The 17,992-nt window shown below is 39.0% G+C and overlaps 2 protein-coding genes across 2 annotated transcripts in view; one reads left to right on the top strand and one right to left on the bottom strand.

Annotated features, from left to right (window-relative positions):
* The window catches only part of LOC136857741 (cell division cycle 7-related protein kinase), a 101,350-nt gene extending 99,489 nt beyond the window's left edge, over window positions 1–1,861 (bottom strand). The window contains exons 1-2 of the mRNA XM_067136631.2: window positions 1,731–1,861; window positions 1,159–1,518 (exon numbers count right to left, since the gene is read on the bottom strand). Coding sequence (XP_066992732.1) covers window positions 1,159–1,477 — 319 coding nt within the window. The 5' untranslated portion in view covers window positions 1,478–1,518; window positions 1,731–1,861. The remainder of the gene's footprint in view (window positions 1–1,158; window positions 1,519–1,730) is intronic.
* A 128-nt stretch (window positions 1,862–1,989) lies between these two features.
* LOC136874726 (protein FAM91A1) overlaps window positions 1,990–17,992 on the top strand; it is an 86,702-nt gene continuing 70,699 nt past the window's right edge. The window contains exons 1-3 of the mRNA XM_067148393.2: window positions 1,990–2,138; window positions 2,370–2,664; window positions 3,431–3,612. Coding sequence (XP_067004494.2) covers window positions 2,067–2,138; window positions 2,370–2,664; window positions 3,431–3,612 — 549 coding nt within the window. The 5' untranslated portion in view covers window positions 1,990–2,066. The remainder of the gene's footprint in view (window positions 2,139–2,369; window positions 2,665–3,430; window positions 3,613–17,992) is intronic.

Below are 17,992 nucleotides of genomic sequence, written 5' to 3'. Positions count from 1 at the left end.
TGAAGTTCTTTGCTTTCGTTTCATTGCTTCACTTGTCAAACATCATCATTTCATGAATTGTATCGCGATATGCAATATTTAATAGGCGACAAAATGGTATGGCCAATGTACATAAGAAAAATTCAGTGGACTAGTGATTTATTGGTCCAGGGATCGAGCAACTTTCGTTCGAACAGAAATAAAAATATTTATTGGTCCAGGGATCATGCTATTTTTCTGTTGACCTCCATTTTGCTGTTTAAACTGGCCGCTCTACTCATATGGACAAAGATAATGAGAATCTACAGACATAGCACTCCCATTCCACGGTGCTAGCCCTGGACCTGAAGAAAGTAACAAAAGACGACACCAGCAGCGAATGGACAAAGATAATGAGAATCTACAGACATAACACTCCCATTCCACGGTGCTAGCCCTGGACCTGAAGAAAGTAACAAAAGATGGCACCAGCAGCGCAGTACATCATAAACCAGTCCTGTCTACAAGCCTTAAGTATGTTTTCATATTTCTCAAACAACGACGGTATTTCTTAATTTGCCAGGGATTTTTCACTTGATATGTGTAAAAGCAATTATTATGTTCCATTTGTGACAAATTTTACAGTGATATTTGGGTGATACCAATGCGCATCGTACCCCAGTAAATATAATAGAAAGGAACAAACAAGTAACAAAGTAATATTTCTAAAGATAGGCATAGGCTATCAAGAGGAACATATAATGACAGGCCAATGTGGAAAGGAGGAGCATTAGTGTTCGTTCTGAGGTTCCTATCCTTCTAAATATTACATGATCTTTAACTCAGTATAATAGGTCTGATGGTTGGAGAGAAATGATCTCTCCTTATAAAGGTAGAGCACCAGCCTCATGAGGTAGGAGTAACATGCCTGCCTCTAATTCAGAGACCCCAGTCTTGATTCTCAGCTCATCCAAGGATTTTAAACCTGGACTGAGGACTGGAAGGTGAAATATCAACACTCATCAAAATATATGAAACAACTGTTTAATAGAGTGGAAAACGGAACCTTTCCATTCAGAATTTCTGTCAAGTACATGAAATAACAAGAGACAAATTTGAATAACTTGAGAAAAAAATTAAAATAAACTAGCAACATACAGTAGGTTACATAGTAAACAAACAAAAAAGAGAATGTCTTACGGTCAACAGTTTCCTTTGAATTTGCTGAACCACATATCTGTGTTATAGGGGAATTTTGTGCAGTAGAATGAGTAACATTGCTGTTTATTTTATATTCAGGCTGCAGAGTAGTATCCAAGGCGTGAGAAGGGACGTCAAAACTCTGTTGCTCTTCCTCGGGCTCAGCATCATTAAACTCCAACTTGTCCAACTCTTCTCTACTGAAATATTCAACTTTTGATTGAAGGCCCACTTTAGAAATACTAGAGTTAAAGCTGCAAAAAGTGCTATCTTCTCTGGGTGGAATGAAATCCTGGTGAGACAGAGCTACAACTTCCATCTCTTAATAATAATTATTGTCATCCACTGGAGTTCAAGAACCTGAAAATTCATAACAGAAAATGATAATACATAGTTGAATAAGTATTAAAAACGTAACACCTCCGATCTCAAAATATGATACATTCAAATATTTGTCGCTGCACTACAAAATACGATTAAAGGGGTTTGGCTCTTGGCTCGATCATAACGAAAACCGGTACAGCTGTTCGTGAATTCAGAATGCACAATTCATAACAAGTATTTAGGCTCACCGCAATATAAATATTTCTGCATACTCATGGAGTTTGTGTTTCCACTTGGTTTGTCTTATTCTAAGTTGGTATAGCATTCTACAAACAAGCCGCGCAAATGCCACATGTTCGCGCTAAAACTCATCCACCAGTTCAATTATGTTATAAACAAAAGCAATCGTTTGGTCGTTTGATTTAAACTAAACTCGTTTTAAGACTTCGATTTCGATCATTTCGATATAAATATACCGTTTGTCTATCGACCCCTAAACATGGCGAAGATGTCACTCAGCTGCTAGTCGTATTTTTCTATGTTTTTGTTCTTATTTAAGTGACAGCGTATTGTCATCGAATACAATGAACAGTGAAGTAGAGTTTCATATTCGTCAGAATTACCCGTGGACAAAACTTCCAGCTAATGTCAAGCAGGTAATATATGTCAACATACCTATGTTGACACAGTGATAGTATAATCTTTTATGGTACATTACAGCATTTTTGTAAGTTTACGTACTTTTCTTTAGAGGAATCAGAGTTGTGTCTCTCTTCCCTGTTATTATTTTTGAATGTAGAAACGTAAACATGGTAGTTCGTACTTCATTTAAGAAGCTTTATTAAATTTGTTACTGTAAGTATTGAATAATGTTACTTTCTTTACAGAGCCTGGGTAATTCCCAAAAGGAGTATGAAAAATGTATTGTGAACTTCAGCATCAAGAACCAACTTAGATATCGCGGTAATTTAGTGCGTTTTGTGCGCAAGGATGAGCGGCGTTACTATGAGGACCTGCTCAGTTACAGCCGCGAGAGCCTAATGTTGTACCCGTACCATCTCTCTGATGTAGTAGTGAAAGGTTTAAGAGTTACACCATTTCAGTATTATGTATCTGTAATGGAAAACATAATGGAGCAAGAGAAAAGCTATGACTCTTTACCTAACTTCACTGCTGCAGACTGTAAGTATGTCGATACCTCTGACTGAATAATATAATGCATAATACTACTTTGTCATATTTTGACCTAATTCTCAGTGTAATTGAGAAATAAAAAGTTGGAAGAAGCCTACTCTATAATAACAGTGCTGCCTGCCAGTAGGCTAACATTCAAATAAATAGTTATTGCTACTAGGCCTATTGTAATTTAATTTCATCCTTACCAACTATTAAGTTGCAAACTTTAAGGCTAGTTAGACTTGGGAGTAAGGAGACAAGCAGCTCAACTAAGTGGAGAGATGGGGTGCAAAGACATTAGTTGATGAATGAACTTGAGTGAAGCTTTTAAATGTAAAAGAAATCGTAATATGAAGATAAGTTAGAATTTAAGAGGACAAATTTGGTCAAATACTTGTTTCTAGGAAGAGGAATTAGAGATTGGAATAATTTACCAATGGAGATATTTGATAAATTTCCAATTTCTTTCAAATGATTTAAGAAAAGCCTAGGTAAATAAGTGATAGAGAATCTGCCATGTGGGCGACAGACGTAAATCCAGATCAGTGGCGGTTGATTGAGATTTAGAAGTTACCAACTAGATTTTCCTTTATGAATCAGCCTCTGAGTTCTGTGATTTTTGGAATTGAGCCAGATCAGTTTCATAAACACCCATTTTTGTATCAAACATTTCACATTTTGGAAAGAACACTAAAAGATGAAATATGCCCTATGGATAATATTACTAAAGTTAAAATCCTGTTGTTCCTAATACCCACTCTGCTTTTTGCAGGTTTACGACTTTTAGGTATTGGTAGAAATGAGTACATTGAATTAATGAATCAGTGTCGTTCTGGACGTAAACTGTTTCGGAGGAAGAACATTAAAGACCTGTTGCCTCCAAAACCCATTGATATAAATGTTGAACCATGGTGGAATATAGAAGTGGGCTGTGTCATTGAAGAAGATATAAAGGTTTGTCTGGGAATTTTTATAATATTTGTTTGTAATTTTTTCCTAACTTTTGTGTGTTTTTCCTGCTTTTATGACACACATTAAATCAGCTGTCACAAATCTCTTTTATCTCTGAAATGAAACCCGGTGATGTTACTGATAACTAGGGCTCGGATGTTTAAGACCTAAAAATAGCCCAAATAAGCAAGCAAATGTGACAAAATATGACTTCAAAAGTGAGGAAATATGACGCAAAAATGACAAAATATGACCCTAAAATAATTACTCTAAATATGGCCATGTAACGGCAATTCCTCTGCGAACCATGTGACCTTGCCGCGGTGGGGAGGCTTGCGTGTCCCAATGATGCAGATAGCCGAGCCGCAGGTGCAACCATATCGGATGGGTATCTGTTGAGAGACCAGACTAACGAATGGTTCATCAAAAGGGCGGTAGCAGCCTTTCGGTAGTTGCAAGGGCGGCAGTCTGGATGATTGACTGATACGGCCTTGTAATAACACTCAACATGGCTTAGCTGTGTTGATACTGCTACACGGCTGAAAGCAACGGGAAACTACAGCCGTAACCAACTCCCGAGGACATGCAGCTCTCTCTGTATGAATGATGTACTGATGATGGCTTCCTCCCGGGTAAAATATTCCGGAGGTAAACTAGTCCCCCATTCGGATCTCCGGGTGGGGACTACACGAGAGGGGGCGATCATCAGGAAGATGGATACTGACATTCTGCGAGTCGGAGCGTGGAATTTTAGAAGTTTGAATCGTTGTGGTAGGTTAGAGAATCTGAAAAGGGAGATGGATAGGCTAAAGTTAGATGTAGTTGGCATAAGTGAAGTACGTTGGCAGGAAGAACAAGATTTTTGGTCAGGCGACTACCGAATTATCAACACAAAATCAAACAGAGGAAATGCAGGAGTTGGTTTAATAATGAATAAGAAAATAGGGCAGCGGGTAAGCTACTACGACCAGCATAGTGAAAGAATTATTGTCATCAAGATAGACACCAAACCAATGCCCACCACAGTAGTGCAGGTCTATATGCCTACTAGTTCAGCGGATGATGAAGAAATCGAAAGAATATATGAGGAGATAGAAGATTTAATACAATATGTAAAAGGTGACGAGAATCTAATTGTGATGGGAGACTGGAATGCAGTGGTAGGCCAAGGAAGAGAAGGTAGTACAGTAGGAGAATTTGGATTGGGACGAAGGAACGAAAGAGGAAGTCGTCTGGTTGAATTCTGCACTGATCATAATTTAGTCCTTGCCAATACTTGGTTCAAACACCACAAACGACGGCTGTATACGTGGACGAGACCTGGAGACACTGGAAGGTATCAAATAGACTTCATTATGATTAGGCATAGATTCAGAAACCAGGTGTTGGATTGCAAAACTTTCCCAGGAGCAGATGTGGACTCTGACCACAACTTGTTGGTCATGAAATGCCATCTGAAGTTGAAGAAATTGAAGAAAGGAAAGAATGCAAAAAGATGGGATCTAGACAAGTTGAAAGAAAAGAATGTGAGGGATTGTTTCAAGGAACATGTTGCACAAGGACTAAATGAAAAGGCTGAAGGAAACACTATAGAGGAAGAGTGGAGAGTCATGAAAAATGAAGTCAGTAGGGCTGCAGAAGAAATGTTAGGAAGGAAGAAAAGATCAACTAAGAATCAGTGGATAACTCAGGAGATACTAGACCTGATTGATGAACGACGAAAATACAAGAATGCTAGAAATGAAGAGGGCAGAAAAGAATACAGGCGATTAAAGAATGAAGTGGATAGAAAGTGCAAGGCAGCTAAGGAAGAATGGCTGAAGGAGAAATGCAAGGATGTCGAAGGCTGTATGGTCCTGGGAAAGGTAGATGCTGCATACAGGAAAATCAAGGAAACCTTTGGATCGTCGCCATAAGACATATCCGTGTCGGTGCGACGTAAAGCAACTAGCAAAAAAAAGAAACCTTTGGAGAAAGGAAATCTAGGTGTATGAATATTAAGAGCTCAGATGGAAAACCACTTCTAGGGAAAGAAGACAAAGCAGAAAGATGGCAGGAGCATATCCAACAGTTGTATCAAGGTAAAGATGTAGATAATTTGGTTCTGGAACATGAAGAGGCTGTTGATGTTGATGAAAAGGGAGACCCAATTTTGAGGTCAGAGTTTGACAGAGCTGTGAGTGACCTCAATAGGAACAAGGCACCTGGAATTGATGACATTCCCTCTGAATTACTGACTGCCTTAGGAGAAACCAGCATGGCAAGGTTATTTCATTTAGTCTGCAAGATGTATGAGACAGGAGAAGTCCCATCCGATTTTCAGCAGAATCTGGTTATACCTATTCCCAAGAAAGCCGGTGCTGACAGGTGTGAAAACTACCGCACCATTAGTTTAGTATCTCATGCCTGCAAAATTTTAACACGTATTATTTACAGAAGAATGGAAAAACAAGTTGAAGCTGAGTTGGGAGAAGATCAATTTGGCTTCAGAAGAAATGTAGGAACACGTGAAGCTATCCTGACTTTACGTCTGATCTTAGAGGATCGAATCAAGAAGGACAAGACCACGTACATGGCATTCGTAGATCTAGAAAAGGCATTCGATAATGTTGATTGGACCAAGCTATTTATGATTCTGAAGATGATAGGGATCAGATACCGAGAACGAAGAATTATCTACAATCTGTATAAAAATCAGTCTGCAGTGATAAGAATCGAGGGCTTTGAAAAAGAAGCAGCAATCCAGAAAGGAGTGAGGCAAGGCTGCAGTTTGTCCCCTCTCCTTTTCAATGTTTACATAGAACAGGCAGTAAAGGAAATCAAAGAGAAATTTGGAAAGGGAATCACAGTCCAAGGAGAGGAAATCAAAACCTTGAGATTTGCCGATGATATTGTTATTTTATCTGAGACTGCAGAAGATCTCGAGAAGTTGCTGAATGGTATGGATGAAGTCTTGGGTAAGGAGTACAAGATGAAAATAAATAAGTCCAAAACAAAAGTAATGGAGTGCAGTCGAACGAAGGCAGGTGATGCAGTAAATATTAGATTAGGAAATGAAGTCTTAAAGGAAGTAGATGAATATTGTTACTTGGGTAGTAAAATAACTAACGATGGCAGAAGTAAGGAGGACATAAAATGCAGACTAGCACAAGCAAGGAAGAGCTTTCTTAAGAAAAGAAATTTGCTCACTTCAAACATTGATATCGGAATTAGAAAGATGTTTTTGAAGACTTTCGTGTGGAGCATGGCATTGTATGGAAGTGAAACATGGACGATAACTGGCTCAGAAAGAAAGAGAATAGAAGCTTTTGAAATGTGGTGTTACAGAAGAATGCTGAAGGTGAGATGGATAGATCGAATCACGAATGAAGAGATACTGAATCGAATTGGTGAGAGGAGATCGATTTGGCTAAATTTGACGAGAAGAAGAGATAGAATGATAGGACACATCTTAAGACACCCAGGACTTGTTCAGTTGGTTTTTGAAGGAAGTGTAGGGGGTAAGAACGGTAGGGGTAGACCATGATATGAATATGACAAGCAGATTAGAGCAGATGTAGGATGCAATAGTTACGTAGAAATGAAAAGGTTAGCACAGGATAGGGTGGCATGGAGAGCTGCATCAAACCAGTCTATGGACTGATGACTCAAACAACAACAACGGCAATTCCTTTGGTAGACAGTTGTATTTATTCTTACTTTCATATTGATTTCCTGAATATACATGTTTAGCAGTTATTCACAGTCTATTTTCCTTGATTCACTTACCAAACATTTGTGAATACATACCTATTATCCGCACACTTTATGTTGGTGCATTTACACCCTAGTGCTGAATCGGTCGTCCTCGGCGATCTTCAAGATTCGTACTGGCAACCTTTGAAACACAAACTATGAATCGCTTAAGCATCGTTGTGCGACATCTGGCGTACACTTTACGTACTAGTACTGTTGTTGTTTACACAACAAAGCCAAAGTATAGAATTCATGCTAGGAACAAGATTCGCATCGAGAAATGTTTTATAATGTTATATAATGTGTATGTGACATAGTTGTTGGCTTAAGATGATAACGGTTTAGAAACTTTGTATCGATCGATCATATTCTCGATTCAATTCAGATTTCATTTTGCTTCGGTTGGTAGCACTATTGATACCGGGACACCTCCCTCCTTACTCCTCACCCCCGTACACAAATGCACCAACATAAAGTGTGTGGACTATATGAAGTACTAAGTTCGCTAAGATTACTAAGTTCACTAAAATTATCACACAGCATTTTGAAAGTCAGAACATGTTTGCAACCTGTATTGCTGGTTTGAAATACGAGAAAACTAGGAATTAATATACTTTTTAAAATATTCTGGAACGATTACGCCCAGATTTTATTAATATTATTCAAATGTGTTAAAGTTTAAATTGAGTACCACGAAACAAATTAAGTAGATGTCTTTCAATACAGTACAGAAGGGCGGCAGGGTGTATAATGCAAACTCACATACGTTTTTCATTCTTCTCCGTGGCTGGAATTGAATTGTATGACAAGATTCATGTTTTGTGAATACTCATTCGCATTCAGTAAATTGGAGATGATTTTGCACAGCTACAGCTGTCGTCAAAAAGTCAAAAAATGACCGAAATATCACGTTTCTACGACAGTAGCTCAAAATATGACCTTATGACAAAAAGTAGCCAAAATATGCATTTATATGACAAATAAAGATCACTAAGTTGTGACCATAATCACCTGAGTTGCACCAAAATCCAAACAGGCAAGAAAATAGTGACAAAGAAATAATATGACTTTTCCTAAACATCCGAGCCCTACTGATAACAATGTGTCTAGTGTTTTATTTAATCTTCAACTACACTCCCTTAAAGTATTTCTTCACGCACAATTTGTATGTTATTATTTATAAATTTCATTTTCCGTATTGACAGACTCAAAGTATAGATAAGAAATGTGTTTTTCCACCATTCAATACACAATTTGTATTGAATTGTGTATTGAATGGTGGAAAAACACATTTCTTATCTACAATTTGTATGTTGGCTTATGTTTTTCCTTACCTTATTTTTGTTCATTATACTTAATATACCGAGCTCGATAGCTGCAGTCGCTTAAGTGCAGCCAGTATCCAGTATTCGGGAGATAGTAGGTTCGAACCCCACTGTCGGCAGCCCTGAAAATGGTTTTCCGTGGTTTCCCATTTTCACACCAGGCAAATGCTGGGGCTGTACCATAATTAAGGCCACGGCCGCTTCCTTCCCACTCCTAGCCCTTCCCTGTCCCATCGTCGCCAAAAGACCTATTTGTGTCGGTGCGACGTACAGCAACTAGCAAAAAAATATATATATATATACTTAATATCTCTTTAACTTGTCAGAATCATCATATAAATTTTCTGGACAGTCCAAATCTTGGATCTCTTAAGACAAGTAAACAAGTAAATACCGGGCGAGTTGGCCGTGCGCGTAGAGGCGCGCGGCTGTGAGCTTGCATCCGGGAGATAGTAGGTTCGAATCCCACTATCGGCAGCCCTGAAAATGGTTTTCCGTGGTTTCCCATTTTCACACCAGGCAAATGCTGGGGCTGTACCTTAATTAAGGCCACGGCCGCTTCCTTCCATCTCCTAGGCCTTTCCTATCCCATCGTCGCCATAAGACCTGTCTGTGTCGGTGCGACGTAAAGCCCCTAGCAAAAAAAAACAAGTAAACCATATAAAATTGTGCTTTCAAGGCAGTCGACTATGTATAGTACGCAAAACTTTTCTTGAGCCCTGAGCTCCATAGTGCTGAATGGGAACTAGGGCTCAAGAAAAGGTTCGCGTACTACATAAGATTCCCAAGTGTATAAAATACAAGTAAAAATATCTTTCAAAATATCAAACCTCATTAATGTCAATAAAAATCAATCACCAGGCTGTTCATTGGCATAAAATTATGGTGGTCTTAATATTTCTGTATGGTATGTATGGTTGAGCCTACTTCATACTGGCTTTCAAGGTGCCCTTGTGAGTTTATACAATAATGTTAAGCTACCTCATAAACTCATATAAATTTGGGTTTATAAGTGAAAATTTCATTATAAATAATCAGTTGAACAAATTGCTTTAAGAATGATCTGTGCAGAATGTTTGTGGATTACTGTAGTCACGTCCTAGTTCGTGAACCATGGGCAACGGCTGAGTGGCCTAGTAAGTGGTCCTGAGAGTCGGGATACCAGTTGCTATGGAATGGGAGTGGGCATCTCGGACATATTCTGAGTCGTGGCCCTCCTTGTGCTCAGGCGGCTAGGACTATACAATTCACCGGTGGTCCATAACCCGTTAGAGGAGAGATCCTCACTTGGACTATGTGCAAGTAGGGTAGCATCCTGCTTCATGAATTTACCGAGCTCAGAACACTTTAAGCAAGCCTCGGACCTATGGGAGTATCGGAGTCCCACTCCCATTTGACAGGCGAGGGACTCCTTGGAAACAACTTGGCGAACGAAATGGAATTCGATGCGGAGCTATCAATATTAATGGGGCTTATGGAAGAAAGAAAGTAGAACTGGCTGAGTCAGTAAAGAGGATGCATTTGGATGTGCTAGGAGTAAGTGATATTCGGGTAAGGGGAGATAACGAGGAAGAGATAGGAGATTATAAAGTGTACTTGACGGGTGTTAGAAAGGGAAGGGCTGAGTCTGGGGTAGGGCTCTTTATCAGGAATACCATTGCACGCAACATAGTTTCTGTTAGGCACGTAAATGAGCGAATGATGTGGGTAGATTTGTCAGTTGCAGGAATTAGGACTAGAATTGGACTAGAATTGTGTCCGTGTATGTACCATGTGAGGGTGCAGATGAGGATGAAGTGGACAAGTTTTATGAAGCATTGAGTGACATCGTGGTCATGGTCAACAGCAAGGATAGAATATTGCTAATGGGCGATTTCAATGCGAGAGTTGGGAATAGAACTGAAGGATACGAAAGGGTGATTGGTAAATGTGGAGAAGATATGGAAGCTAATGGGAATGGGAAGCGTTTGCTGGACTTCTGTGCTAGTATAGGTTTAGCTGTTGCGAATATATTCTTCAAGCATAAGGCTATTCACCGCTACACATGGGAGGCCAGGGGTACCAGATCCATAATAGACTATATCTTAACAGACTTTGAATTCAGGAAATCTGTTAGGAATGTACGAGTTTTCCGCGGATTTTTCGATGATACAGACCACTATCTGATCTGTAGTGAACTAAGTATCTCTAGGCCTAGGGTAGAGAAAGTGAAATCTGTCTGCAAACGAATAAGGGTAGAAAATCTCCACGACGAGGAAATAAGACGGAAGTACATGGATATGGTTAGTGAGAAGTTTCAAACAGTAGACAGTAAGCAGGTTCAGGATATAGAAAGTGAATGGGCAGCATACAGGGATGCTGTAGTAGAAACAGCAAGGGAATGCCTAGGAACAACTGTGTGCAAAGATGGGAAAAGGCGAACATCTTGGTGGAATGATGAAGTGAGAGCAGCTTGTAAACGTAAAAAGAAGGCTTATCAGAAATGGCTCCAAACAAGGGCCGAGGCAGACAGGGATTTGTACGTAGATGAAAGAAACAGAGCGAAACAAATAGTTGTTGAATCCAAAAAGAAGTCATGGGAAGATTTTGGTAACAACCTGGAAACGCTAGGTCAAGCAGCAGGGAAACCTTTCTGGACAGTAATAAAGAATCTTAGGAAGGGAGGGAAAAAGGAAATGAACAGTGTGTTGAGTAATTCAGGTGAACTCATAATAGATCCCAGGGAATCACTGGAGAGGTGGAGGGGATATTTTGAACGTCTTCTCAATGTAAAAGGAAATCATCCTTGTGGTGTTGCGAACAGCCAAGCTCATGAAGAGGAGGAAAATGATGTTGGTGAATTATGCTAGAGGAAGTGGAAAGGACGGTCAATAAACTCCATTGTCATAAAGCAGCAGGAATAGATGAAATTAGACCTGAAATGGTGAAGTATAGTGGGAAGGCAGGGATGAAATGGCTTCATAGAGGAGTAAAATTAGCATGGAGTGTTGGTAAAGTACCTTCAGATTGGACAAAAGCAGTAATTGCACCTATCTATAAGCAAGGGAACAGGAAGGATTGCAACAACTATCGAGGTATCTCATTGATTAGTATACCAGGCAAAGTATTCACTGGCATCTTGGAAGGGAGGGTGCGATCAGTCGTTGAGAGGAAGTTGGATGAAACCCAGTGTGGTTGCAGACCACAGAGAGGCTGTCAGGATCAGATTTTCAGTATGCGCCAGGTAATTGAAAAATGCTACGAGAGGAATAGGCAGTTGTGTTTATGATTCGTAGATCTAGAGAAAGCATATGACAGGGTACCGAGGGAGAAGATGTTCGCTATACTGGGGGACTATGGAATTAAAGGTAGATTATTAAAATCAATCAAAGGTATTTATGTTGACAATTGGGCTTCAGTGAGAATTGATGGTAGAATGATTTCTTGGTTCAGGGTACTTACAGGGGTTAGACAAGGTTGTAATCTTTCACCTTTTGCTGTTCGTAGTTTACATGGATCATCTGCTGAAAGGTATAAAATGGCAGGGAGGGATTCAGTTAAGTGGAAATGTAATAAGCAGTCTGGCCTATGCTGACGACTTGGTCTTAATGGCAGATTGTGCCAAAAGCCTGCAGTCTAATATCTTGGAACTTGAAAATAGGTGCAATGAGTATGGTATGAAAATTAGCCTCTCGAAGACTAAATTGATGTCAGTAGGTAAGAAATTCAACAGAATTGAATGTCAGATTGGTGATACAAAGCTAGAACAGGTCGATAATTTCAAGTATTTAGGTTGTGTGTTCTCCCAGGATGGTAATATAGTAAGTGAGATTGAATCAAGGTGTCGTAAAGTTAATGCAGTGAGCTCGCAGCTGCGATCAACAGTATTCTGTAAGAAGGAAGTCAGCTTCCAGACGAAACTATCATTACATCGGTCTGTTTTCAGACCAACTTTGCTTTACGGGAGCGAAAGCTGGGTGGACTCAGGATATCTTATTCATAAGTTAGAAGTAACAGACATGAAAGTAGCAAGAATGATTGCTGGTACAAACAGGTGGGAACAATGGCAGGATGGTACTCAGAATGAGAAGATAAAGGCTAATTTAGGAATGAACTTGATGGATGAAGCTGTACGCATAAACCGGCTTCGGTGGTGGGGTCATGTGAGGCGAATGGAGGAGGATAGGTTACCTAGGAGAATAATGGACTCTGCTATGGAGGGTAAGAGAAGTAGAGGTAGACCAAGACGATGATGGTTAGACTCGGTTACTAACGATTTAAAGATAAGAGGTATAGAACTAAATGAGGCAACAACACTAGTTGAAAATCGAGGTTTGTGGCGACGTTTAGTAAATTCACAGAGGCTTGCAGACTGAACGCTGAAAGGCATAACAGTCTATAATGATAATGTATGTATGTATGTATGTATGAAAGCATTTGAAAGAGCACATTTCACACTGTGTCATTTGCTATGATGACTCCTTGTTATGTGATACAGGTCATATTTCATAGCAGCGCTCATGCCCGCAGTCACTGTCTTGTCTCTTAGTGATGGAATTCCTTGTTGTTGCAGATCTTACGATGGAAGCCTTGTATCGTCGGTCTTGTTATCTGTGCCATAGTTCCTAATTTTCTTTCATCCAACTCTTCTCCTCATTGCTTCTACACAGTAGAAGAATGGATTGATTTCTTGTCATTTCTTGGTTCCTCTGTCTAACATTGTTTGGTAAGGTATGATAGAGTCGGCAAATAGGTTAATTTAATATCTTCTATGAAGAATCTCTTTTATTATCTCATACACCAATCTCGATAGAGCCTTGTTACTGACTATCCAAACTCCCTTCAAGTACTGAACCTGTTTGAGACTACTGAGGGTCGTACTGGGTATACAAGATAGGGGTTAAAGTTCAATGAGTAGGGCCTATTTATGAAATTAAAAAAATAATAGTTTAAAAAATTAATTTATTCACAAAATCATATCCTTGATGTTAAATATGAATGGTTATGGGAATGATCTTTAACTTTTGTAAAAAAAAATTGAAAACACATATCATTGATATGAATAATAATGCACTTCTCCTAATCGTGATTACCTTAATTTCATCTTATAAAAGAATTATTGATTTAAAAGAATTTTAATGTAAATTCATTGTGTTAGTCCTGAATTTCATCTTTATCATAATTAATTCAAAGTTCAGTAATACTGAAATTAATTTATTATATCAGATTTAAATAAAATTAAAAATCTAATTCTTGAATTTAAACTTATCATATTTCAATATGTTAAAAATTTTAGTATTCACATATCACTTGCTTTTCAAATTTTTAGTGCTCACATTGTTTATTTTTAAACACCTTAATTCCTCATTGGCTCCAAATATCTACAATAGCTGGCTGGAATCTATCCATGTACCACCAGTACTATGTGCCATAGGAGGTAAATTAAATCCATATAAAAGAGAATAATATTTCCCAGTAAATGTATCACACCCTAAATAAATCACAGTAAGATAGCTTGGAGGTAAAAACAGTCAATGTGTACCGGTATTCAAATACCTTGGGAGTATGATTTCCGACAAGAGTACTGCAGATAAAGAAATAGTAAACAGAGAGTCTAGCAGTTCCAACTTCTACAACCTTGTAAGACATCTACTTTGGGATAACAAACTGCCCATGAGAGCCGAGATGATATACTTTGTGCCCATTCTCACATTCAGTCTAGAAACATGTACACTGAAAGAAGGAGACATTAGTAAATTGCAAGCATGTAAAATGAAGTTTCTATGAACTACCCTCCAAAAAACATGCAAGAACCATGTAAGGAACAATGACACCAGAATGGAACTCGAAATGGACGCGATGGAAGAGAAGCTAAGGACTTCGAGACTTAACATGATATGGATATGTAAAGCAAAGGCCTGGCACAAGAACACCATGTGCATGCCTAGAAAGAACGGTTGAAGAAAGAAGGCCAGTGAGAAGACTATACCAACTGAGAGGTGATGTGGAGAGAAGAGAGGGACCTGGGCATCAGTGGTGAGAGAGAAGGCATTTCCGGACAGACAATGATGGCGAAGGCTCATTCAACATCACCCTACCCAGCAAATTGGAGCGGTTCTATGATGGTGATGATGATGATAAGATTCACACTAATCAAAGACTGCAGTCAGCAGTCCATACACAATTATATTCAAGAAAATAGCATAAAATAATAAAACTTCCTCCAGTGCAATACACAATGAATGTTGAGTCACTGTTATCTTAAAATGTGATACAACCATTGTTCATAATTACAGATAGTAAATTGAATGTAGCATGTTCCTATAAACTCAAGTTCTGAACATGTCCTATAATTTCACAAAAGTATGCTGAAAATGGGCTGGATGTCAAATTAACTGAAGTTGCATATCGCAATTAAACTCATGGATAATATTCAGTGAAGTTGAATATCACAACTGTAACTACGATAAAGAAAATGGACTTAGATGAACATGTTGACACTTGGTGCAAATTCTAGTAACCACTTACATTTCACTAACATCATAAATCACCAAAATAGGGCAAAAAGCTGTCCTATTCCATACATCAGGCAACATTGAGCAACTACAGGCTCATTAATTAGGGAATCTTCTGATATTCTGGACTGTTCCAAACAACAGTTGCTCATAATTAGAGACGAGAATTATAGGCACTAAAAACTTGAAATAGGCAGGCATATAGGCTCTTAAATTAGCCAAAATAGGCATGTAAATAAGCACTAACATGTAAAATAGGCATGAAAAAATACTTATATTTCAATAACACGCACAATTACTATAAAATGAATTTACAACAAGCAACGTTTCAATGTTTCCCAGTAACAATCTTGTTCTCCTGTCGGGCAGAATGTTTTGTACTGAGAGAAATCTCACATCATCACAGGAAGTGATTGGACTAAACTTCAATGAAGCCACTTCATCTGGGTTTAATTCAACTGTTTCATCTACCTCACCTCGTAGCACCCTGGCTACTTTTACCATCCTTTTCCATCATGGATTCTGCTGCAGGACTCTTATGGAACTTTTTACTGACAGCGGCTACCTTCCCAGAGGTTCAGTCAAAATTTCTCCTGACTTCGTACACAACCCTGAATGACTTCACCGGGGGAAAGCCACACGTCTCCAACCCGGTGATTGCTCCCGGCAGCTTGTTGAAGTCTGAGATGCTCCAGTTTATACAGGGGGATATTAGCTCCCACCATTGCAGTGCACAGGTCTATAGAAAATTGTTGTTGGTCGCTGTTCACAGTGGACTGGTAGAAAAGCTGCGATGACAACGCTTTCTCTACCCATATGAAATGCATCGCAGTATTTCTATGTTGATCTATATGGCATCTTTTCACAACTGTTCTGAAAAATAATAAAATTGACTTACATTACAATGTTCTTATATTCCTACAGCTGAGCTAATTGGCAATAATGCTTAGTATAAACATAATAATGGCGTATGGCCTCCGGAGAGGCCTGGTGCGGGTCTTTTTCTCTTAGACAGCCTGTTAGGCGACCTGCATATCTGTGAAAATGAGGGCCCTACCTAGGATGATGTCTAATGCTGAAAACGCCACACACACACCCAGCCCCCGAGCCATTGGAATTAACCAATTAAGGTTAAAATCCCCGACCCGACCGGGAACCGAACGCCAGTACGCTGACCATTCAGCCAACGAGTCAGACAGTATAAACATGCATTTGTTTCATAAAAAAAAAAAGAGAAATATTATTAGAGGTGATGTTTCTAGAAGTACAAAACTTTAAAGTAGGAACAAGAGAATTTGTAATTTACATGGAAATTGTCCTCAAAAATGTTCAGTTATAATCTGGCAGTTTCCTGTCGAGTTCACCGGGTGAAAAAATCATAAAAATGACGAGAAACGATACCGGCGTAGCGTTGAGGAGAGATCCTTCCTATATGCTTGCCAGAGACTCACCAAGCTGCCTCGAGCAGTATTCTTACTAATATAGAAGATTTAAAACAGAGGCACTACAAATCTCAGATTTTTTAACATTTTATATGTTGCTATTCGCCGGCTTTGGTCAGCCGGGTGAGCTGTCATGAAGACAATTTTCTGTTGCCTGTAATAGATCTTGCATCATGTGTGACCACAAGGGTGCCACCCTCGTTGAAAATTAGAAAACCGCGTGATTTGAAATTACATAAAATAAATTTCATCGTAAAGTCCGTATTGTCGTACGTATACTTTAAGGTTAAGTTTCAATATTCCACCTTTACAATACCATAAGTTTATTGTTTATTTATTTAAACAACATTATTAAATAATATGGGACATGTTTCGTCTAACTTGTAGACATCATCATCTGTAAGATATTCAAGAAAAAGCTTTAAAAAGGACAAGGACAGAACAAACACAATAAAATAAATCGGTTGTCGAACAACGTCAATCAAAATAGCGAGGATGTTTCAGATTGTTCCAAGTACAAACATTCAAATCCTGTTGATGAAAAAAAAAAAAAACTTAAATTCACACACATGAGAACGATATAGTAAAGCTTGTTGTTAAAATTCTTCTTGAGTGTGCCGTTGATATGCAGCAATCAGGTGTGTCGGCAAAAGCTGATAATGAAGTGTATAATGTTATTTGTATCAGAAAAAAGACGATCAACGAGCATGTGTAGGGAGTCCAGAGAGTAGATGTAAAAAACGTCATATTGGTGCAAAGTTGACATTTCTTATTAAAACTAGGTGGAATATCAGATCATATGACGTATGTAACGTAAAAATACAGTGAAATTAAGTAAGCTGGTTTAAAAAAGAAGATTGTGGCACATCTGATTACTTGCGTATTCGCTTCTCAAAGAGTAATTAGTGGTTGTTTTTTTTTCCACAATTTAGCAAGACTCTAGATGGGATGCTAGAGCTTACGCACCCCAGACTCTCTGCTTGCCTCACCACCCGCCCACCAGCATTACGGTTACTAACCGGACCTCACCAATCCAGACCAACGGTCTTTTCACTGGCCTGATCTTGTGAAGATAGTCTTTGTAGCCTTGTTAAACACGCTGTGACATGTATGTCTAGCCTCTGTGACATCGTCCTAACTGCACCACATTCGATCTTCAATCTGTTTCGCGAAGGCTTAGCGGAAGCGTAATAAAGTAAAGTAATAAAGCCTACAGGCTGGTGAAAGTTACTCACGATTTTTAAAAATTACAATTCAGTTGTAGTGGTGTAGGGCAGTTAGTGTGATTACCACCACCCACGGAGGCCCGGGTTCGATCCCGGCTCTGCCACGAAATTTGAAAAGTGGCACGAGGGTTGGAAAGTGGTCCACTCAGCCTTGGGAGGTC

This window comes from Anabrus simplex, chromosome 1 (genome assembly GCF_040414725.1).
Source record: "Anabrus simplex isolate iqAnaSimp1 chromosome 1, ASM4041472v1, whole genome shotgun sequence".
Lineage (NCBI taxonomy): Eukaryota > Metazoa > Arthropoda > Insecta > Orthoptera > Tettigoniidae > Anabrus > Anabrus simplex.
Note: the sequence above shows the minus strand (reverse complement) of the source record. Positions and strands in the feature narration are given on the sequence as shown.